The 24339-nt window shown below is 64.1% G+C and overlaps 1 protein-coding gene across 7 annotated transcripts in view; it reads right to left on the bottom strand.

Moving 5' to 3' along the window:
* tbrg1 (transforming growth factor beta regulator 1) overlaps positions 1-24339 on the bottom strand; it is a 147884-nt gene that overhangs the window by 30552 nt on the left and 92993 nt on the right. For 5 of the 7 annotated variants that reach the window (XM_041176520.1, XM_041176525.1, XM_041176526.1 and 2 more), the window contains one exon: positions 18869-18985. In XM_041176520.1, the coding sequence (XP_041032454.1) occupies positions 18869-18985 (117 nt within the window). The remainder of the gene's footprint in view (positions 1-18868; positions 18986-24339) is intronic. The other 2 variants (XM_041176521.1, XM_041176522.1) reach the window with 2 other exon arrangements.

Raw genomic sequence — 24339 nt, 5'->3', positions numbered from 1 at the left:
CTCCCCGCTCCGTCACCCGCTCTCTCCCCGCTCCGTCACCCGCTCTCCCCGCTCCGTCACACTCTCTCCCCGCTCCGTCACCCGCTCTCTCCCCGCTCCGTCACACTCTCTCCCCGCTCCGTCACACTCTCTCCCCGCTCCGTCACCCGCTCTCTCCCCGCTCCGTCACCCGCTCTCTCCCCGCTCCGTCACCCGCTCTCCCTGCTCCGTCACCCGCTCTCCCCGCTCCGTCACACTCTCTCCCCGCTCCGTCACCCGCTCTCCCCGCTCCGTCACACTCTCTCCCCGCTCCGTCACACTCTCTCCCCGCTCCGTCACACTCTCTCCCCGCTCCGTCACACTCTCTCCCCGCTCCGTCACCCGCTCTCTCCCCGCTCCGTCACACTCTCTCCCCGCTCCGTCACCCGCTCTCTCCCCGCTCCGTCACACTCTCTCCCTGCTCCGTCACACTCTCTCCCCGCTCCGTCACACTCTCTCCCCGCTCCGTCACACTCTCTCCCCGCTCCGTCACACTCTCTCCCCGCTCCGTCACCCGCTCTCCCCGCTCCGTCACACTCTCTCCCCGCTCCGTCACCCGCTCTCCCCGCTCCGTCACACTCTCTCCCCGCTCCGTCACACTCTCTCCCCGCTCCGTCACCCGCTCTCCCCGCTCCGTCACCCGCTCTCCCCGCTCCGTCACACTCTCTCCCCGCTCCGTCACACTCTCTCCCCGCTCCGTCACACTCTCTCCCGCTCCGTCACACTCTCTCCCCGCTCCGTCACATTCTCTCCCCGCTCCGTCACACTCTCTCCCCGCTCCGTCACACTCTCTCCCCGCTCCGTCACACTCTCTCCCCCGCTCCGTCACACTCTCTCCCCGCTCCGTCACCCGCTCTCTCCCCGCTCCGTCACCCGCTCTCTCCCCGCTCCGTCACACTCTCTCCCCGCTCCGTCACACTCTCTCCCCGCTCCGTCACACTCTCTCCCCGCTCCGTCACACTCTCTCCCCGCTCCGTCACACTCTCTCCCCGCTCCGTCACACTCTCTCCCCGCTCCTTCACCCGCTCTCCCCGCTCCGTCACACTCTCTCCCCGCTCTGTCACACTCTCTCCCCGCTCCGTCACACTCTCTCCCCGCTCCATCACCCGCTCTCCCCGCTCCGTCACACTCTCTCCCCGCTCCGTCACACTCTCTCCCCGCTCCGTCACACTCTCTCCCCGCTCCTTCACCCGCTCTCCCCGCTCCGTCACACTCTCTCCCCGCTCCGTCACACTCTCTCCCCGCTCCGTCACACTCTCTCCCCGCTCCATCACCCGCTCTCCCCGCTCCATCACCCGCTCTCCCCGCTCCGTCACCCGCTCTCCCCGCTCCGTCACACTCTCTCCCCGCTCCGTCACCCGCTCTCCCCGCTCCGTCACACTCTCTCCCCGCTCCGTCACACTCTCTCCCCGCTCCGTCACACTCTCTCCCCGCTCCGTCACCCACCCTCTCCCCGCTCCGTCACCCGCTCTCTCCCCGCTCCTTCACCCACTCTCCCCGCTCCGTCACACTCTCTCCCCGCTCCGTCACCCTCTCTCCCCGCTCCGTCACCCGCTCTCTCCCCGCTCCGTCACCCGCTCTCCCCGCTCCGTCACACTCTCTCCCCGCTCCGTCACACTCTCTCCCCGCTCCGTCACACTCTCTCCCCGCTCCGTCACCCGCTCTCCCCGCTCCGTCACACTCTCTCCCCGCTCCGTCACACTCTCTCCCCGCTCCGTCACCCGCTCTCCCCGCTCCGTCACCCGCTCTCCCCGCTCCGTCACCCGCTCTCTCCCTGCTCCGTCACCCGCTCTCCCCGCTCCGTCACCCGCTCTCCCCGCTCCGTCACCCGCTCTCTCCCCGCTCCGTCACCCGCTCTCTCCCCGCTCCGTCACACTCTCTTCCCGCTCCGTCACACTCTCTCCCCGCTCCGTCACCCGCTCCCCCCGCTCCGTCACCCGCTCTCCCCGCTCCGTCACACTCTCTCCCCGCTCCGTCACCCGCTCTCTCCCCGCTCCGTCACACTCTCTCCCCGCTCCGTCACACTCTCTCCCCGCTCCGTCACACTCTCTCCCCGCTCCGTCACCCGCTCTCTCCCCGCTCCGTCACACTCTCTCCCCGCTCCGTCACACTCTCTCCCCGCTCCGTCACACTCTCTCCCCGCTCCGTCACCCGCTCTCCCCGCTCCGTCACCCGCTCTCCCCGCTCCGTCACCCGCTCTCTCCCCGCTCCGTCACATTCTCTCCCCGCTCCGTCACACTCTCTCCCCGCTCCGTCACACTCTCTCCCCGCTCCGTCACCCGCTCTCTTCCCGCTCCGTCACACTCTCTCCCCGCTCCGTCACCCGCTCTCCACGCTCCGTCACCCGCTCTCCCCGCTCCGTCACCCGCTCTCCCCGCTCCGTCACCCGCTCTCCCCGCTCCGTCACACTCTCTCCCCGCTCCGTCACCCGCTCTCTCCCCGCTCCGTCACACTCTCTCCCCGCTCCGTCACACTCTCTCCCCGCTCCGTCACACTCTCTCCCCGCTCCGTCACACTCTCTCCCCGCTCCGTCACACTCTCTCCCCGCTCCGTCACACTCTCTCCCCGCTCCGTCACCCGCTCTCCCCGCTCCGTCACACTCTCTCCCCGCTCCGTCACCCGCTCTCCCCGCTCCGTCACCCGCTCTCCCCGCTCCGTCACCCGCTCTCCCCGCTCCGTCACCCGCTCTCTCCCCGCTCCGTCACCCTCTCTCCCCGCTCCGTCACCCGCTCTCCCCGCTCCGTCACACGCTCTCCCCGCTCCGTCACACTCTCTCCCCGCTCCGTCACACTCTCTCCCCGCTCCGTCACCCGCTCTCTCCCCGCTCCGTCACCCGCTCTCCCCGCTCCGTCACACTCTCTCCCCGCTCCGTCACCCGCTCTCCCCGCTCCGTCACCCGCTCTCTCCCCGCTCCGTCACCCACTCTCTCCCCGCTCCGTCACACTCTCTCCCCGCTCCGTCACACTCTCTCCCCGCTCCGTCACACTCTCTCCCCGCTCCGTCACACTCTCTCCCCGCTCCGTCACACTCTCTCCCCGCTCCGTCACACTCTCTCCCCGCTCCGTCACACTCTCTCCCCGCTCCGTCACACTCTCTCCCCGCTCCGTCACCCGCTCTCTCCCCGCTCCGTCACCCGCTCTCCCCGCTCCGTCACACTCTCTCCCCGCTCCGTCACACTCTCTCCCCGCTCCGTCACACTCTCTCCCCGCTCCGTCACACTCTCTCCCCGCTCCGTCACACTCTCTCCCCGCTCCGTCACACTCTCTCCCCGCTCCTTCACCCGCTCTCCCCGCTCCGTCACACTCTCTCCCCGCTCCGTCACACTCTCTCCCCGCTCCGTCACACTCTCTCCCCGCTCCGTCACACTCTCTCCCCGCTCCGTCACACTCTCTCCCCGCTCCGTCACCCGCTCTCCCCGCTCCGTCACATTCTCTCCCCGCTCCGTCACACTCTCTCCCCGCTCCGTCACCCGCTCTCCCCGCTCCGTCACACTCTCTCCCCGCTCCGTCACCCGCTCTCCCCGCTCCGTCACACTCTCTCCCCGCTCCGTCACACTCTCTCCCCGCTCCGTCACCCGCTCTCCCCGCTCCGTCACACTCTCTCCCCGCTCCGTCACCCGCTCTCCCCGCTCCGTCACACTCTCTCCCCGCTCCGTCACACTCTCTCCCCGCTCCGTCACACTCTCTCCCCGCTCCGTCACCCACCCTCTCCCCGCTCCGTCACCCACCCTCTCCCCGCTCCGTCACCCGCTCTTACCGCTCCTTCACCCACTCTCCCCGCTCCGTCACACTCTCTCCCCGCTCCGTCACCCTCTCTCCCCGCTCCGTCACCCGCTCTCTCCCCGCTCCGTCACCCGCTCTCCCCGCTCCGTCACACTCTCTCCCCGCTCCGTCACACCCTCTCCCCGCTCCGTCACACTCTCTCCCCGCTCCGTCACCCGCTCTCCCCGCTCCGTCACACTCTCTCCCCGCTCCGTCACACTCTCTCCCCGCTCCGTCACCCACTCTCCCCGCTCCGTCACCCGCTCTCCCCGCTCCGTCACCCGCTCTCTCCCCGCTCCGTCACCCGCTCTCCCCGCTCCGTCACCCGCTCTCCCAGCTCCGTCACCCGCTCTCTCCCCGCTCCGTCACCCGCTCTCTCCCCGCTCCGTCACACTCTCTTCCCGCTCCGTCACACTCTCTCCCCGCTCCGTCACCCGCTCTCCCCGCTCCGTCACACTCTCTCCCCGCTCCGTCACACTCTCTCCCCGCTCCGTCACACTCTCTCCCCGCTCCGTCACACTCTCTCCCCGCTCCGTCACCCGCTCTCTCCCCGCTCCGTCACCCGCTCTCTCCCCGCTCCGTCACCCGCTCTCCCTGCTCCGTCACCCGCTCTCCCCGCTCCGTCACACTCTCTCCCCGCTCCGTCACCCGCTCTCCCCGCTCCGTCACACTCTCTCCCCGCTCCGTCACCCGCTCTCTCCCCGCTCCGTCACACTCTCTCCCCGCTCCGTCACCCGCTCTCTCCCCGCTCCGTCACACTCTCTCCCTGCTCCGTCACACTCTCTCCCCGCTCCGTCACACTCTCTCCCCGCTCCGTCACACTCTCTCCCCGCTCCGTCACACTCTCTCCCCGCTCCGTCACACTCTCTCCCCGCTCCGTCACACTCTCTCCCCGCTCCGTCACACTCTCTCCCCGCTCCGTCACACTCTCTCCCCGCTCCGTCACACTCTCTCCCCGCTCCGTCACACTCTCTCCCCGCTCCGTCACACTCTCTCCCCGCTCCGTCACACTCTCTCCCCGCTCCGTCACACTCTCTCCCCGCTCCGTCACACTCTCTCCCCGCTCCGTCACACTCTCTCCCCGCTCCGTCACCCGCTCTCTCCCCGCTCCGTCACACTCTCTCCCCGCTCCGTCACACTCTCTCCCCGCTCCGTCACACTCTCTCCCCGCTCCGTCACACTCTCTCCCCGCTCCGTCACCCGCTCTCTCCCCGCTCCGTCACCCGCTCTCCCCGCTCCGTCACCCGCTCTCTCCCCGCTCCGTCACCCGCTCTCTCCCCGCTCCGTCACCCGCTCTCTCCCCGCTCCGTCACACTCTCTCCCCGCTCCGTCACACTCTCTCCCCGCTCCGTCACACTCTCTCCCCGCTCCGTCACACTCTCTCCCCGCTCCGTCACACTCTCTCCCCGCTCCGTCACACTCTCTCCCCGCTCCTTCACCCGCTCTCCCCGCTCCGTCACACTCTCTCCCCGCTCCGTCACACTCTCTCCCCGCACCGTCACACTCTCTCCCCGCTCCGTCACACTCTCTCCCCGCTCCATCACCCGCTCTCCCCGCTCCGTCACCCGCTCTCCCCGCTCCGTCACACTCTCTCCCCGCTCCGTCACCCGCTCTCCCCGCTCCGTCACACTCTCTCCCCGCTCCGTCACACTCTCTCCCCGCTCCGTCACACTCTCTCCCCGCTCCGTCACACTCTCTCCCCGCTCCGTCACCCACCCTCTCCCCGCTCCGTCACCCACCCTCTCCCCGCTCCGTCACCCGCTCTTACCGCTCCTTCACCCACTCTCCCCGCTCCGTCACACTCTCTCCCCGCTCCGTCACACTCTCTCCCCGCTCCGTCACACTCTCTCCCCGCTCCGTCACACTCTCTCCCCGCTCCGTCACCCGCTCTCCCCGCTCCGTCACCCGCTCTCCCCGCTCCGTCACACTCTCTCCCCGCTCCGTCACACTCTCTCCCCGCTCCGTCACCCGCTCTCCCCGCTCCGTCACCCGCTCTCCCCGCTCCGTCACCCGCTCTCTCCCCGCTCCGTCACCCGCTCTCCCCGCTCCGTCACCCGCTCTCCCCGCTCCGTCACCCGCTCTCTCCCCGCTCCGTCACCCGCTCTCCCCGCTCCGTCACACTCTCTCCCCGCTCCGTCACACTCTCTCCCCGCTCCGTCACCCGCTCTCCCCGCTCCGTCACCCGCTCTCCCCGCTCCGTCACACTCTCTCCCCGCTCCGTCACCCGCTCTCTCCCCGCTCCGTCACACTCTCTCCCCGCTCCGTCACACTCTCTCCCCGCTCCGTCACCCGCTCTCTCCCCGCTCCGTCACACTCTCTCCCCGCTCCGTCACACTCTCTCCCCGCTCCGTCACACTCTCTCCCCGCTCCGTCACACTCTCTCCCCGCTCCGTCACACTCTCTCCCCGCTCCGTCACCCGCTCTCCCCGCTCCGTCACACTCTCTCCCCGCTCCGTCACACTCTCTCCCCGCTCCGTCACCCGCTCTCCCCGCTCCGTCACCCGCTCTCCCCGCTCCGTCACACTCTCTCCCCGCTCCGTCACACTCTCTCCCCGCTCCGTCACACCCTCTCCCCGCTCCGTCACCCGCTCTCCCCGCTCCGTCACCCGCTCTCCCCGCTCCGTCACCCGCTCTCCCCGCTCCGTCACACTCTCTCCCCGCTCCGTCACCCGCTCTCCCCGCTCCGTCACACTCTCTCCCCGCTCCGTCACCCGCTCTCTCCCCGCTCCGTCACCCGCTCTCTCCGCTCCGTCACACTCTCTCCCCGCTCCGTCACCCGCTCTCCCCGCTCCGTCACCCGCTCTCCCCGCTCCGTGACCCTCTCTCCCCGCTCCGTCACCCGCTCTCTCCCCGCTCCGTCACACTCTCTCCCCGCTCCGTCACACCCTCTCCCCGCTCCGTCACAGTCTCTCCCCGCTCCGTCACCCGCTCTCCCCCGCTCCGTCACCCGCTCTCCCCGCTCCGTCACACTCTCTCCCCGCTCCGTCACACTCTCTCCCCGCTCCGTCACACTCTCTCCCCGCTCCGTCACACTCTCTCCCCGCTCCGTCACACTCTCTCCCCGCTCCGTCACACTCTCTCCCCGCTCCGTCACACTCTCTCCCCGCTCCGTCACACTCTCTCCCCGCTCCGTCACACTCTCTCCCCGCTCCGTCACCCGCTCTCTCCCCGCTCCGTCACACCCTCTCCCCGCTCCGTCACACTCTCTCCCCGCTCCGTCACACTCTCTCCCCGCTCCGTCACCCGCTCTCCCCGCTCCGTCACCCGCTCTTACCGCTCCTTCACCCGCTCTCCCCGCTCCGTCACACTCTCTCCCCGCTCCGTCACCCGCTCTCTCCCCGCTCCGTCACACTCTCTCCCCGCTCCGTCACACTCTCTCCCCGCTCCGTCACACTCTCTCCCCGCTCCGTCACACTCTCTCCCCGCTCCGTCACCCGCTCTCCCCGCTCCGTCACACTCTCTCCCCGCTCCGTCACACTCTCTCCCCGCTCCGTCACACTCTCTCCCCGCTCCGTCACACTCTCTCCCCGCTCCGTCACCCGCTCTCCCCGCTCCGTCACACTCTCTCCCCGCTCCGTCACACTCTCTCCCCGCTCCGTCACACTCTCTCCCCGCTCCGTCACACTCTCTCCCCGCTCCGTCACACTCTCTCCCCGCTCCGTCACACTCTCTCCCCGCTCCGTCACACTCTCTCCCCGCTCCGTCACACTCTCTCCCCGCTCCGTCACACTCTCTCCTCGCTCCGTCACCCGCTCTCTCCCCGCTCCGTCACCCGCTCACCCCGCTCCGTCACACTCTCTCCCCGCTCCGTCACCCGCTCTCCCCGCTCCGTGACCCTCTCTCCCCGCTCCGTCACCCGCTCTCCCCGCTCCGTGACCCTCTCTCCCCGCTCCGTCACCCGCTCTCTCCCCGCTCCGTCACCCGCTCTCTCCCCGCTCCGTCACCCGCTCTCTCCCCGCTCCGTCACCCGCTCTCCCCGCTCCGTCACCCGCTCTCCCCGCTCCGTCACACTCTCTCCCCGCTCCGTCACACTCTCTCCCCGCTCCGTCACACTCTCTCCCCGCTCCGTCACCCGCTCTCCCCGCTCCGTCACACTCTCTCCCCGCTCCGTCACCCGTTCTCTCCCCGCTCCGTCACACTCTCTCCCCGCTCCGTCACCCGCTCTCTCCCCGCTCCGTCACACTCTCTCCCCGCTCCGTCACACTCTCTCCCCGCTCCGTCACACCCTCTCCCCGCTCCGTCACACTCTCTCCCCGCTCCGTCACCCGCTCTCCCCGCTCCGTCACCCGCTCTCCCCGCTCCGTCACCCGCTCTCCCCGCTCCGTCACCCGCTCTCTCCCCGCTCCGTCACATTCTCTCCCCGCTCCGTCACACTCTCTCCCCGCTCCGTCACACTCTCTCCCCGCTCCGTCACACTCTCTCCCCGCTCCGTCACATTCTCTCCCCGCTCCGTCACCCGCTCTCCCCGCTCCGTCACCCGCTCTCTCCCCGCTCCGTCACCCGCTCTCTCCGCTCCGTCACATTCTCTCCCCGCTCCGTCACATTCTCTCCCCGCTCCGTCACACTCTCTCCCCGCTCCGTCACACTCTCTCCCCGCTCCGTCACACTCTCTCCCCGCTCCGTCACCCGCTCTCCCCGCTCCGTCACACTCTCTCCCCGCTCCGTCACACTCTCTCCCCGCTCCGTCACCCGCTCTCCCCGCTCCGTCACCCGCTCTCCCCGCTCCGTGACCCTCTCTCCCCGCTCCGTCACCCGCTCTCTCCCCGCTCCGTCACACTCTCTCCCCGCTCCGTCACCCGCTCTCCCCGCTCCGTCACCCGCTCTCCCCGCTCCGTCACACTCTCTCCCCGCTCCGTCACACTCTCTCCCCGCTCCGTCACCCGCTCTCCCCGCTCCGTCACCCGCTCTCTCCCCGCTCCGTCACCCGCTCTCTCCCCGCTCCGTCACACGCTCTCCCCGCTCCGTCACACTCTCTCCCCGCTCCGTCACCCGCTCTCCCCGCTCCGTCACCCGCTCTCTCCCCGCTCCGTCACCCGCTCTCCCCGCTCCGTCACACTCTCTCCCCGCTCCGTCACATTCTCTCCCCGCTCCGTCACACTCTCTCCCCGCTCCGTCACACTCTCTCCCCGCTCCGTCACACTCTCTCCCCGCTCCGTCACATTCTCTCCCCGCTCCGTCACCCGCTCTCCCCGCACCGTCACCCGCGCTCTCCCCGCTCCGTCACCCGCTCTCCCCGCTCCGTCACATTCTCTCCCCGCTCCGTCACATTCTCTCCCCGCTCCGTCACACTCTCTCCCCGCTCCGTCACACTCTCTCCCCGCTCCGTCACACTCTCTCCCCGCTCCGTCACCCGCTCTCCCCGCTCCGTCACCCGCTCTCTCCCCGCTCCGTCACCCGCTCTCTCTCCGCTCCGTCACCCGCTCTCCCCGCTCCGTCACACTCTCTCCCCGCTCCGTCACCCGCTCTCTCCCCGCTCCGTCACACTCTCTCCCCGCTCCGTCACACTCTCTCCCCGCTCCGTCACCCGCTCTCCCCGCTCCGTCACACTCTCTCCCCGCTCCGTCACCCGCTCTCTCCCCGCTCCGTCACACTCTCTCCCCGCTCCGTCACCCGCTCTCCCCGCTCCGTCACACTCTCTCCCCGCTCCGTCACCCGCTCTCCCCGCTCCGTCACACTCTCTCCCCGCTCCGTCACCCGCTCTCTCCCCGCTCCGTCACACTCTCTCCCCGCTCCGTCACACTCTCTCCCCGCTCCGTCACATTCTCTCCCCGCTCCGTCACCCGCTCTCCCCGCTCCGTCACACGCTCTCCCCGCTCCGTCACCCGCTCTCCCCGCTCCGTCACACGCTCTCCCCGCTCCGTCACACGCTCTCCCCGCTCCGTCACCCGCTCTCCCCGCTCCGTCACCCGCTCTCTCCCCGCTCCGTCACACTCTCTCCCCGCTCCGTCACACTCTCTCCCCGCTCCGTCACACTCTCTCCCCGCTCCGTCACACTCTCTCCCCGCTCCGTCACCCGCTCTCTCCCCGCTCCGTCACACTCTCTCCCCGCTCCGTCACACTCTCTCCCCGCTCCGTCACCCGGTCTCTCCCCGCTCCGTCACCCGCTCTCCCCGCTCCGTCACACTCTCTCCCCGCTCCGTCACACCCTCTCCCCGCTCCGTCACACCCTCTCCCCGCTCCGTCACCCGCTCTCCCCGCTCCGTCACCCTCTCTCCCCGCTCCGTCACACTCTCTCCCCGCTCCGTCACACTCTCTCCCCGCTCCGTCACACTCTCTCCCCGCTCCGTCACACTCTCTCCCCGCTCCGTCACACTCTCTCCCCGCTCCGTCACCCGCTCTCTTCCCGCTCCGTCACACTCTCTCCCCGCTCCGTCACCCGCTCTCTCCCCGCTCCGTCACACTCTCTCCCCGCTCCGTCACCCGCTCTCTCCCCGCTCCGTCACCCGCTCTCTCCCCGCTCCGTCACACTCTCTCCCCGCTCCGTCACACTCTCTCCCCGCTCCGTCACACTCTCTCCCCGCTCCGTCACCCGCTCTCCCCGCTCCGTCACACTCTCTCCCCGCTCCGTCACACTCTCTCCCCGCTCCGTCACACTCTCTCCCCGCTCCGTCACACTCTCTCCCCGCTCCGTCACACTCTCTCCCCGCTCCGTCACATTCTCTCCCCGCTCCGTCACCCGCTCTCTCCCCGCTCCGTCACACTCTCTCCCCGCTCCGTCACACTCTCTCCCCGCTCCGTCACATTCTCTCCCCGCTCCGTCACCCGCTCTCTCCCCGCTCCGTCACACTCTCTCCCCGCTCTGTCACACTCTCTCCCCGCTCCGTCACACTCTCTCCCCGCTCCGTCACACTCTCTCCCCGCTCCGTCACACTCTCTCCCCGCTCCGTCACACTCTCTCCCCGCTCCGTCACCCGCTCTCCCCGCTCCGTCACACTCTCTCCCCGCTCCGTCACCCGCTCTCCCCGCTCCGTCACACTCTCTCCCCGCTCCGTCACACTCTCTCCCCGCTCCGTCACACTCTCTCCCCGCTCCGTCACACTCTCTCCCCGCTCCGTCACACTCTCTCCCCGCTCCGTCACACTCTCTCCCCGCTCCGTCACACTCTCTCCCCGCTCCGTCACACTCTCTCCCCGCTCCGTCACACTCTCTCCCCGCTCCGTCACACTCTCTCCCCGCTCCGTCACACTCTCTCCCCGCTCCGTCACACTCTCTCCCCGCTCCGTCACCCGCTCTCCCCGCTCCGTCACCCGCTCTCTCCCCGCTCCGTCACCCGCTCTCTCCCCGCTCCGTCACACTCTCTCCCCGCTCCGTCACACTCTCTCCCCGCTCCGTCACACTCTCTCCCCGCTCCGTCACACTCTCTCCCCGCTCCGTCACACTCTCTCCCCGCTCCGTCACACTCTCTCCCCGCTCCGTCACCCGCTCTCCCCGCTCCGTCACCCGCTCTCCCCGCTCCGTCACCCGCTCTCCCCGCTCCGTCACCCGCTCTCCCCGCTCCGTCACACTCTCTCCCCGCTCCGTCACACTCTCTCCCCGCTCCGTCACCCGCTCTCCCCGCTCCGTCACCCGCTCTCCCCGCTCCGTCACACTCTCTCCCCGCTCCGTCACCCGCTCTCCCCGCTCCGTCACCCGCTCTCTCCCCGCTCCGTCACCCGCTCTCTCCCCGCTCCGTCACACTCTCTCCCCGCTCCGTCACACTCTCTCCCCGCTCCGTCACCCGCTCTCTCCCCGCTCCGTCACACTCTCACCCCGCTCCGTCACCCGCTCTCCCCGCTCCGTCACACTCTCTCCCCGCTCCGTCACACTCTCTCCCCGCTCCGTCACACTCTCTCCCCGCTCCGTCACACTCTCTCCCCGCTCCGTCACACTCTCTCCCCGCTCCGTCACCCGCTCTCCCCGCTCCGTCACCCGCTCTCTCCCCGCTCCGTCACACTCTCTTCCCGCTCCGTCACACTCTCTCCCCGCTCCGTCACACTCTCTCCCCGCTCCGTCACACTCTCTCCCCGCTCCGTCACCCGCTCTCTCCCCGCTCCGTCACACTCTCTCCCCGCTCCGTCACACTCTCTCCCCGCTCCGTCACACTCTTTCCCCGCTCCGTCACCCGCTCTCCCCGCTCCGTCACCCGCTCTCTCCCCGCTCCGTCACCCGCTCTCTTCCCGCTCCGTCACCCGCTCTCCCCGCTCCGTCACCCGCTCTCTCCCCGCTCCGTCACCCGTTCTCTCCCCGCTCCGTCACACTCTCTCCCCGCTCCGTCACCCGCTCTCTCCCCGCTCCGTCACCCGCTCTCCCCGCTCCGTCACCCGCTCTCTCCCCGCTCCGTCACACTCTCTCCCCGCTCCGTCACCCGCTCTCTCCCCGCTCCGTCACACTCTCTCCCCGCTCCGTCACACTCTCTCCCCGCTCCGTCACACTCTCTCCCCGCTCCGTCACACTCTCTCCCCGCTCCGTCACCCGCTCTCTCCCCGCTCCGTCACCCGCTCTCTCCCCGCTCCGTCACCCGCTCTCTCCCCGCTCCGTCACCCACTCTCTCCCCGCTCCGTCACACTCTCTCCCCGCTCCGTCACACTCTCTCCCCGCTCCGTCACACTCTCTCGCCGCTCCGTCACACTCTCTCCCCGCTCCGTCACCCGCTGTCACCCGCTCTCTCCCCGCTCCGTCACACTCTCTCCCCGCTCCGTCACACTCTCTCCCCGCTCCGTCACACTCTCTCCCCGCTCCGTCACACTCTCTCCTCGCTCCGTCACACTCTCTCCCCGCTCCGTCACCCGCTCTCCCCGCTCCGTCACACTCTCTCCCCGCTCCGTCACCCGCTCTCTCCCCGCTCCGTCACACTCTCTCCTCGCTCCGTCACACTCTCTCCCCGCTCCGTCACACTCTCTCCTCGCTCCGTCACACTCTCTCCTCGCTCCGTCACACTCTCTCCCCGCTCCGTCACACTCTCTCCCCGCTCCGTCACACTCTCTCCCCGCTCCGTCACCCGCTCTCCCCGCTCCGTCACACTCTCTCCCCGCTCCGTCACACTCTCTCCCCGCTCCGTCACACTCTCTCCCCGCTCCGTCACACTCTCTCCCCGCTCCGTCACCCGCTCTCCCCGCTCCGTCACCCGCTCTCTCCCCGCTCCGTCACCCTCTCTCCCCGCTCCGTCACACTCTCTCCCCGCTCCGTCACACTCTCTCCCCGCTCCGTCACACTCTCTCCCCGCTCCGTCACCCGCTCTCCCCGCTCCGTCACCCGCTCTCCCCGCTCCGTCACCCGCTCTCTCCCCGCTCCGTCACCCGCTCTCTTCCCGCTCCGTCACCCGCTCTCTCCCCGCTCCGTCACCCGCTCTCTCCCCGCTCCGTCACCCGCTCTCCCCGCTCCGTCACCCGCTCTCCCCGCTCCGTCACCCGCTCTCCCCGCTCCGTCACATTCTCTCCCCGCTCCTTCACCCTCTCTCCCCGCTCCGTCACCCGCTCTCCCCGCTCCGTCACACTCTCTCCCCGCTCCGTCACCCGCTCTCTCCCCGCTCCGTCACCCGCTCTCTCCCCGCTCCGTCACCCGCTCTCCCCGCTCCGTCACCCGCTCTCCCCGCTCCGTCACCCGCTCTCCCCGCTCCGTCACATTCTCTCCCCGCTCCTTCACCCTCTCTCCCCGCTCCGTCACACTCTCTCCCCGCTCCGTCACACTCTCTCCCCGCTCCGTCACCCGCTCTCCCCGCTCCGTCACCCGCTCTCCCCGCTCCGTCACACTCTCTCCCCGCTCCGTCACACTCTCTCCCCGCTCCGTCACACTCTCTCCCCGCTCCGTCACACTCTCTCCCCGCTCCGTCACCCGCTCTCCCCGCTCCGTCACACTCTCTCCCCGCTCCGTCACCCGCTCTCCCCGCTCCGTCACCCGCTCTCCCCGCTCCGTCACCCGCTCTCCCCGCTCCGTCACCCTCTCTCCCCGCTCCGTCACACTCTCTCCCCGCTCCGTCACACTCTCTCCCCGCTCCGTCACACTCTCTCCCCGCTCCGTCACACTCTCTCCCCGCTCCGTCACACTCTCTCCCCGCTCCGTCACACTCTCTCCCCGCTCCGTCACCCGCTCTCCCCGCTCCGTCACACTCTCTCCCCGCTCCGTCACACTCTCTCCCCGCTCCGTCACACTCTCTCCCCGCTCCGTCACACTCTCTCCCCGCTCCGTCACACTCTCTCCCCGCTCCGTCACCCGCTCTCCCCGCTCCGTCACCCGCTCTCTCCCCGCTCCGTCACCCGCTCTCCCCGCTCCGTCACCCGCTCTCCCCGCTCCGTCACACTCTCTCCCCGCTCCGTCACACTCTCTCCCCGCTCCGTCACCCGCTCTCCCCGCTCCGTCACACTCTCTCCCCGCTCCGTCACACTCTCTCCCCGCTCCGTCACACTCTCTCCCCGCTCCGTCACCCGCTCTCCCCGCTCCGTCACCCGCTCTCTCCCCGCTCCGTCACACTCTCTCCCCGCTCCGTCACACTCTCTCCCCGCTCCGTCACCCGCTCTCCCCGCTCCGTCACCCGCTCTCCCCGCTCCGTCACCCGCTCTCCCCGCTCCGTCACACTCTCTCCCCGCTCCGTCACACTCTCTCCCCACTCCGTCACACTCTCTCCCCGCTCCGTCACACTCTCTCCCCGCTCCGTCACACTCTCTCCCCGCTCCGTCACACTCTCTCCCCGCTCCGTCACACTCTCTCCCCGCTCCGTCACACTCTCTCCCCGCTCCGTCACACTCTCTCCCCGCTCCGTCACCCGCTCTCCCCGCTCCGTCACCCGCTCTCTCCCCGCTCCGTCACACTCTCTCCCCGCTCCGTCACCCGCTCTCCCCGCTCCGTCACACTCTTTCCCCGCTCCGTCACACTCTCTCCCCGCTCCGTCACATTCCCTCCCCGCTCCGTCACCCGCTCTCTCCTCGCTCCGTCACACTCTCTCCCCGCTCCGTCACAGTCCCTCCCCGCTCCGTCACCCGCTCTCTCCCCGCTCCGTCACCCGCTCTCCCCACTCCGTCACACTCTTTCTCCCCGCTCCGTCACACTCTCTCCCCGCTCCGTCACACTCTCTCCCCGCTCCGTCACACTCTCTCCCCGCTCCGTCACCCGCTCTCTCCCCGCTCCGTCACCCGCTCTCTCCCCGCTCCGTCACACTCTCTCCCCGCTCCGTCACACTCTCTCCCCGCTCCGTCACACTCTCTCCCCGCTCCGTCACACTCTCTCCCCGCTCCGTCACCCGCTCTCTCCCCGCTCCGTCACACTCTCTCCCCGCTCCGTCACACTCTCTCCCCGCTCCGTCACACTCTCTCCCCGCTCCGTCACACTCTCTCCCCGCTCCGTCACACTCTCTCCCCGCTCCGTCACACTCTCTCCCCGCTCCGTCACACTCTCTCCCCGCTCCGTCACACTCTCTCCCCGCTCCGTCACACTCTCTCCCCGCTCCGTCACCCGCTCTCTCCCCGCTCCGTCACACTCTCTCCCCGCTCCGTCACCCGCTCTCCCCGCTCCGTCACCCACTCTCTCCCCGCTCCGTCACCCGCTCTCCCCGCTCCGTCACACTCTCTCCCCGCTCCGTCACACTCTCTCCCCGCTCCGTCACACTCTCTCCCCGCTCCGTCACACTCTCTCCCCGCTCCGTCACACTCTCTCCCCGCTCCGTCACACTCTCTCCCCGCTCCGTCACACTCTCTCCCCGCTCCGTCACCCGCTCTCCCCGCTCCGTCACCCGCTCTCTCCCCGCTCCGTCACACTCTCTCCCCGCTCCGTCACCCGCTCTCCCCGCTCCGTCACACTCTTTCCCCGCTCCGTCACACTCTCTCCCCGCTCCGTCACATTCCCTCCCCGCTCCGTCACCCGCTCTCTCCTCGCTCCGTCACACTCTCTCCCCGCTCCGTCACATTCCCTCCCCGCTCCGTCACCCGCTCTCTCCCCGCTCCGTCACCCGCTCTCCCCACTCCGTCACACTCTTTCTCCCCGCTCCGTCACACTCTCTCCCCGCTCCGTCACACTCTCTCCCCGCTCCGTCACGCTCTCTCCCCGCTCCGTCACCCGCTCTCTCCCCGCTCCGTCACCCGCTCTCTCCCCGCTCCGTCACACTCTCTCCCCGCTCCGTCACACTCTCTCCCCGCTCCGTCACACTCTCTCCCCGCTCCGTCACACTCTCTCCCCGCTCCGTCACCCGCTCTCCCCGCTCCGTCACCCGCTCTCTCCCCGCTCCGTCACACTCTCTCCCCGCTCCGTCACACTCTCTCCCCGCTCCGTCACCCGCTCTCCCCGCTCCGTCACCCGCTCTCTCCCCGCTCCGTCACACTCTCTCCCCGCTCCGTCACACTCTCTCCCCGCTCCGTCACCCGCTCTCCCCGCTCCGTCACCCGCTCTCCCCGCTCCGTCACCCGCTCTCCCCGCTCCGTCACACTCTCTCCCCGCTCCGTCACACTCTCTCCCCACTCCGTCACACTCTCTCCCCGCTCCGTCACACTCTCTCCCCGCTCCGTCACACTCTCTCCCCGCTCCGTCACACTCTCTCCCCGCTCCGTCACACTCTCTCCCCGCTCCGTCACACTCTCTCCCCGCTCCGTCACACTCTCTCCCCGCTCCGTCACCCGCTCTCCCCGCTCCGTCACCCGCTCTCTCCCCGCTCCGTCACACTCTCTCCCCGCTCCGTCACCCGCTCTCCCCGCTCCGTCACACTCTTTCCCCGCTCCGTCACACTCTCTCCCCGCTCCGTCACCCGCTCTCTCCTCGCTCCGTCACACTCTCTCCCCGCTCCGTCACATTCCCTCCCCGCTCCGTCACCCGCTCTCTCCCCGCTCCGTCACCCGCTCTCCCCACTCCGTCACACTCTTTCTCCCCGCTCCGTCACACTCTCTCCCCGCTCCGTCACACTCTCTCCCCGCTCCGTCACACTCTCTCCCCGCTCCGTCACCCGCTCTCTCCCCGCTCCGTCACCCGCTCTCTCCCCGCTCCGTCACACTCTCTCCCCGCTCCGTCACACTCTCTCCCCGCTCCGTCACACTCTCTCCCCGCTCCGTCACACTCTCTCCCCGCTCCGTCACCCGCTCTCTCCCCGCTCCGTCACACTCTCTCCCCGCTCCGTCACACTCTCTCCCCGCTCCGTCACACTCTCTCCCCGCTCCGTCACACTCTCTCCCCGCTCCGTCACACTCTCTCCCCGCTCCGTCACACTCTCTCCCCGCTCCGTCACACTCTCTCCCCGCTCCGTCACACTCTCTCCCCGCTCCGTCACACTCTCTCCCCGCTCCGTCACCCGCTCTCTCCCCGCTCCGTCACACTCTCTCCCCGCTCCGTCACCCGCTCTCCCCGCTCCGTCACCCGCTCTCTCCCCGCTCCGTCACCCGCTCTCCCCGCTCCGTCACACTCTCTCCCCGCTCCGTCACACTCTCTCCCCGCTCCGTCACAGTCTCTCCCCGCTCCGTCACACTCTCTCCCCGCTCCGTCACACTCTCTCCCCGCTCCGTCACACTCTCTCCCCGCTCCGTCACACTCTCTCCCCGCTCCGTCACCCGCTCTCCCCGCTCCGTCACCCGCTCTCTCCCCGCTCCGTCACACTCTCTCCCCGCTCCGTCACCCGCTCTCCCCGCTCCGTCACACTCTTTCCCCGCTCCGTCACACTCTCTCCCCGCTCCGTCACATTCCCTCCCCGCTCCGTCACCCGCTCTCTCCTCGCTCCGTCACACTCTCTCCCCGCTCCGTCACATTCCCTCCCCGCTCCGTCACCCGCTCTCTCCCCGCTCCGTCACCCGCTCTCCCCACTCCGTCACACTCTTTCTCCCCGCTCCGTCACACTCTCTCCCCGCTCCGTCACACTCTCTCCCCGCTCCGTCACGCTCTCTCCCCGCTCCGTCACCCGCTCTCTCCCCGCTCCGTCACCCGCTCTCTCCCCGCTCCGTCACACTCTCTCCCCGCTCCGTCACACTCTCTCCCCGCTCCGTCACACTCTCTCCCCGCTCCGTCACACTCTCTCCCCGCTCCGTCACACTCTCTCCCCGCTCCGTCACCCGCTCTCTCCCCGCTCCGTCACACTCTCTCCCCGCTCCGTCACACTCTCTCCCCGCTCCGTCACCCACTCTCCCCGCTCCGTCACCCGCTCTCTCCCCGCTCCGTCACACTCTCTCCCCGCTCCGTCACACTCTCTCCCCGCTCCGTCACCCGCTCTCTCCCCGCTCCGTCACCCGCTCTCTCCCCGCTCCGTCACCCGCTCTCTCCCCGCTCCGTCACCCGCTCTCTCCCCGCTCCGTCACACTCTCTCCCCGCTCCGTCACCCGCTCTCCCCGCTCCGTCACCCGCTCTCCCCGCTCCGTCACACTCTCTCCCCGCTCCGTCACACCCTCTCCCCGCTCCGTCACACCCTCTCCCCGCTCCGTCACACCCTCTCCCCGCTCCGTCACCCGCTCTCCCCGCTCCGTCACCCGCTCTCCCCGCTCCGTCACACTCTCTCCCCGCTCCGTCACACTCTCTCCCCGCTCCGTCACACTCTCTCCCCGCTCCGTCACACTCTCTCCCCGCTCCGTCACACTCTCTCCCCGCTCCGTCACACTCTCTCCCCGCTCCGTCACACTCTCTCCCCGCTCCGTCACCCGCTCTCTCCCCGCTCCGTCACCCGCTCTCTCCCCGCTCCGTCACACTCTCTCCCTGCTCCGTCACCCGCTCTTCCCGCTCCGTCACACTCTCTCCCCGCTCCGTCACAGTCTCTCCCCGCTCCGTCACCCGCTCTCTCCCTGCTCCGTCACCCGCTCTTCCCGCTCCGTCACACTCTCTCTCCGCTCCGTCACATTCTCTCCCCGCTCCGTCACCCGCTCTTCCCGCTCCGTCACCCTCTCTCCCCGCCCCATCACCCTCTCTCCCCGCCCCATCACCCTCTCTCCCCGCCCCATCACCCTCTCTCCCCGCCCCATCACCCTCTCTCCCCGCCCCATCACCCGATCTCCCTGCTCCATCACCTGCACCACTGCTCTCCATCACTCACCCACTCTGCCTATCACACCTGCCCACCCTAATATGCCAGCTCAGAGCTTTGTTCAGTTCTCCTCCACACTGCCAGACACATCTCACTCCTCTCCTTAGCGTTGAAATTGTGGATTTAAGTGACTTACATGTACCTCGCAATATTGGCTCTGATAACGTGCTTGAAGAATGCAAGGATTGATGGGTACCTGGAGTATGAGAGGGTGAGGGCTGCAGTGCTGGTGCTAACTGAAGACTTGAGCTGCCTGTTAGGACAGGTGAAACAAAATATGAGCAACATTGACGCACCCACATCATATGCATGATTGAATAACATGAAAGAACATGGAGAGGATATTACAGAGACAAGTCAGTTTGTAAAATTAATCCCCATTTATGGTCATCTTTGACATTCCAAACACCTTTATTTATCTCTCCTCTTCCCTTCTTTCTTGAAGGAAGATCTGAGCTGTGCTGAGGTGAGTTTCCACAGGCACTGTGACCTCTCCAGTACCTCCCCCAATGTACAGCTGAATACTGGTGAAAAATCTTGTCAGTCACCTTCAATAAGGGTCCTGGCTCCATAAAAGTTTTTCTGATGATCCAGTCCATGCTGGCTTTGACTGAACCTCACTGATCTTAAAAATCATCTGACAAGAGCTGACACAACAGAATGTACCAAAATAAATTAAAAAAAAAGCTGCTGTTACAAAATTTTAATTTTTTGTTGATATACTGAAACATTAAACGAGGAATTCCACTCAAACCTTGTTATCCACCTGACTCCAACTTGCTCAGGTATGCCCTGTCCTCAAAAAGCAGGACAAATCAATCTGCCCCATCAGTCTATTCTCAATCAGCAGAAAAGTGTTGGAAGGTGTTATCAGGCTGCATTTACTTATTTTGAATGGCCATTTTTTTAATTTCATCAGCATTTCACAGACTTGTGAGTGTTATTATGTAACTCATTGGTTTGGTACCAAGTGCGTACCAGAAAAGTATTTCAAAGACTCAACAGATGTCAGGACATTAAATCAATGTGAAAATCACAGCCCCCCACCCCCTCTCCCCCACCCGCCCCCCCCCCCCCCACCCACTACATACATTCATATCTGATTCATTATACTGTAGTGTGCAGAAGACTTTATCCACTGGAGGAAGTACTTTAATGCATCTGAACCCTAACACAGGGCTGGCTTATTTAATGGTCTTTTACCAGTTAAGGACAGAGGCTTATGATCAATTACTGCATTTAAAACATACTTAACACTACGCAAAGCCTTAAACAAAAACTTAATTAAATATATTATCAAATACTATCTAAACACTTTTTAAACTTACTTGTCGAAAGGTTCCCAACCCCAGACTAAGGCTCCCCTGGTTCAAGACACCTCTGAATAGCTGTGAACCACGTCTCCTGCATAAGCCATCAGAATTGCAGGTGGCCAGAAATGTCCAGCACCAGCAATGCAGCCAGTAAGGTCCGGAGTGCTGTGTGAGGGCTCACTACCTGCACCCTTACCCTGAGCTGGCAAAAGTTGCCAGAACAAAGAATGGGGTAGGAATGCTGGAATCAGGTCCTACCCGCCATTTTTAAAGCCCTTTCCATACAGTCGTTGGTATAAAACCTGGCCCCAGGTTCTACAAGACCGAGACAATATTCAGCTTTGTGCTGATAAGTGAATAACATTCATGTCACACAAGTGCCAGGCAAGAACCATCACCCTCTGTCATTCAGCAGCATTGTCATCACTGAATGCACCCCTATCAACATCTTTGGCCGGGTGTTGCGGTGGAGTGGGGGTGGGGGTAGCATCACCATTGACCAGAAACCTACCTGCCTAACTGGACTAGACATGTAAATATTGTGGCTACAAGAGCAGGTCAGAGGCTGTGAATACTACGGTGAGTAACTCACCTCCTGACTCCCCAAAGCCTGTCCACCATCTACAAGGCACAAGTCAGGAGTGTGATGGAATACTCTCCACTTGCCTGGATGAGTGCAGTTCCCACAACACTCGAGAAGCTTGACACTGTCCAGAACAAAGCAGCCCACTTGATCAGCACCCCATCCACAAACATTCAGTCCCTCCAGCACCAACACACAGTGGCAGCAGTGTGTACCATCTACAAGATGTATTGAAATAAATCGCCAAGATAGCAGCTTCCAAGCCCACGATCTCTACCACCTCAAAGACAAGGGCAGCAGACAGATGGGAACACCACCACCTGGAAGTTCCCCTCCAAGTCACTCACCCTCCCGACTGGGAAATATATCACCGTTCCTTCACTGTCACTGGATCAAAATCCTGGAACTCCCTCCCTAACAGCACTGTGGGTGTACCTACACCACATGGACTGCAGCGGTTCAAGAAGGCAGCTCACCACCACCTTCTCAAGGGAAACTAGGGATGTAAAACAGCTGCTGGGCCCAGCCAGTGACACTCACATCCCTTGAATGAATTTGAAAAAAGCAAAGTTTGTCCGGGCTTCAAAAAGTGAGGAATCTTGAAGTGAACAGAAGTGAAAGTCCAGATTAGATGTCGAGGGTTGATCAGATTTCTTGAAGCTAACGATTGATAAAGGCAGTGTTTTTCAAAGTAGGAGGAACCAGAACAAGTCCGGAGTAAAGGGACCTACAAGAGGATGCTGGTTGTTCTCACATTTATTAATAATATTTAGTTAATTTCTTAGTTTCCTTTTATGAATTAACCTTTGTATTTACTTTATTTTGCTTTACGTTTTGTCTTGCTGAAGACCTGGAGTAGGGCTTGAACTGAGAGCCTGGTTACTCAGGCCAGGTTACTGACAGCTGGAGCGAGGACATTTGAGTCTGTCAGCATGGTTACGGTTCTGTGAATCTGTCTTCCACATATTCTACTGTGCATTAAACTACCTTCAGTTACTGAATTTGAGCCACTAGCCCCAAACTGCACATGTTCTTCCCCTTTCTCAAGGGCTGTAGGGATAAGAGAACCCAAACCAGAGCCACTGGGAATCACAGTGTAAACTGTGGGATTGAGGAATGGAGAACACAAAGGCAGATGTTTTCCAGCCTTTGCCAGTGGCTGAGAACCATTCTCTGATAGAATGGTGTATGGGAAACTGGTTTCAGAGTTTGAAATCTCAGCAACAGGGTTCCTGCAATCTCTTTATAAAAGAATTGCAGGGTAAAGTGAGGTGGATAGTAACAGACTTCACAAGAACGTGGGCAGACTGGTGAAATAGGCAGAGACATGGCAGATGCAATATAATGTGGCAAAGCTTGAGGTGATACATTTTGGTTGGATGAATGAAGAGAACCAATGAGCTAAATGGTACCACTTGAAAGGGTCACAGTAACAGAAATCTGGAGGTGGACATATACAAGTCTGAAGGCAGCAGGCCAAGTTGAGAAAGCTGTTAATAACACACACACACTCTTAGCTTTATAGAGAGAGGCAGAGAGTACATAAGCAAGGAAGTGATTATGAACATTTATAAATCAATAATTTGGTCCCAGCTGGAGGATTGTGTCCAATTCTGGGTCTCGCACTTTCAGAAGGATGTGAAGGGTTTGGAGAGAGTGCAGAAGGGATTTATTAGAATTATACCAGGGATGAGGGATTTCAGTTAATGTGCAGAGACCGCAGACCAGATTACTTTCCTTAGAGTGGAGAGGTTAAGGGGAGATTTAATACCAGTGATGAAAATTATGAAGGGTTTTTTTATTCATTTAGGGGATGTGAGTGTCACTGGCTGGGCCAGCATTTATGACCCATCTCTAATTAACTTTGAGAAGGGGGTGGTGAGCTGCCTTCTTGAACCACTGCAGTCCATGTGGTGTAGGTACACCCACAGTGCTGTTAGGGAGGGAGTTCTAGGATTTTGACCCAGCGACAGTGAAGGAACGGTGATATATTTCCAAGTCAGGATGGTGAGTGACTTGGAGGGGAACTTCCAGGTGGTGGTGTTCCCATCTGTCTGCTGCCTGTGTTCTTCAAGATGGTAGAGGTTGTGAGTTTGGAAGATGTTGCCTAAGAAGTCTTCGTGAATCCCTGCAGTGCATCTTGTAGATGGTACACACTGCTGCTACTGTGCATCGGTGGTGGAGGGAGTGAATGTTTGTGAATGGGGTGCCAGTCAAGTCGGCTGCTTTGTCTTGGATGGTGTTGAGCTTCTTGAGTGTTGTGGGGGCTGCACTCATCCAGGCAAGTGGGGAGTATTCCATCACACTCCTGACTTGTGCCTTGTAGATGGTGGACAGGCTTTGGGGAGACAGGAGGTGAGTTACTCACCACAGGATTCTCAGCCTCTGACCTGCTCTTGTAGCCACAGTATATATATGGCTAATCCAGTTCAGTTTCTGGTCAATGGTAACCCCCAGGATGTTGATTGTGGGGGACAAAAACAGAAACAGAAACACCTGGAAAAACTCAGCAGGTCTGGCAGCATCGGCGGAGGGAGAGCACAGTTGACTGTTCCGTTAAAAAGTCATGAGGTCTCGAAACGTCAACTGTGCTCTCCTCCGCCGATGGTGCCAGACCTGCTGAGTTTTTCCAGGTGTTTCTGTTTCTGTTTTTCTGTTGGATTTCCAGCATCCGCAGTTTTTTGCTTTTATCTCTGTTGATAATGGGGGATTCAGCGATGGTAATGCCATTGACTGTCAAGTGGCGATGGTTAGATTCTCTCTTGTTGGAGATGGTCATTGCCTGGAACTTGTGTGGTGTGAATGTTACTTGCCAGTTGTCAGCTCAAGCCTGGATATTGTCCAGGTCTTGCTGCATTTGTACATGGGCTGCTTCAGTATCTGAGGAGTCGTGAATGGTGCTGAACATTGTGTAATCATCAGTGAACATCTCCACTTCTGACCTTATGATGGAAGGAAGGTCATTGATGAAGCAGCTGAAGATGGTTGGGCTGAGGACACTACCCTGAGGAACTCCTGCAGTGATGTCCTGGAACTGAGATGACTGACCTTCAACAACCACAGCCATCTTCCTTTGTGCTCGGCATGACTCCAACCAGCGGAGAGTTTTCCCCCTGATTCCCATTGGCTCCAGTTTTGCTGGGGCTCCTTGATACCACATTCGGTCAAATGCTGTCTTGATGTCAAGGGCAATCACTCTCACCTCACCTTGTGAGTTCAGCCCTTTTGTCCATATTTGAACCAAGGCTGTAATGAGGTCAGGAGCTGAGTGGCCCTGGTGGAACCCAAACTGAGCATCAGTGAACAGGTTATTGCTAAGCAAGTGCCGCTTGATAACACTGTTGATGACCCCTTCCATCACTTTACTGATGATGAAGAGTAGACTGATGGGGCAGTAACTGGCCGGGTTGGATTTGTCCTGCTTTTTGTGTACAGGACATACCTGGGCAATTTTCTACATAGCCGGGTAGATGCCAGTGTTGTAGCTGTACTGGAAAAGCTTGGCTAGGGGCACGGCAAGTTCTGGAGCACAAGTCTTCAGTACTATTGCTGGAATACTGTCAGGACCCATAGACTTTGCAGTTTTGATGGAGTAAATAAGGAAGAGCATTTTTCACTGGCAGGGAGATCGATGTCAGATGAATAATGAAAGAGACAGTGGAAGGGTGAAGAGAATTTTTTTTTGGGAGCTGTTACAATTTGGAATGTCTG

Source organism: Carcharodon carcharias, chromosome 28 (assembly GCF_017639515.1).
Source record: "Carcharodon carcharias isolate sCarCar2 chromosome 28, sCarCar2.pri, whole genome shotgun sequence".
NCBI classification, from domain to species: domain Eukaryota; kingdom Metazoa; phylum Chordata; class Chondrichthyes; order Lamniformes; family Lamnidae; genus Carcharodon; species Carcharodon carcharias.
This window is presented reverse-complemented; position numbering and strand designations above follow the sequence as displayed.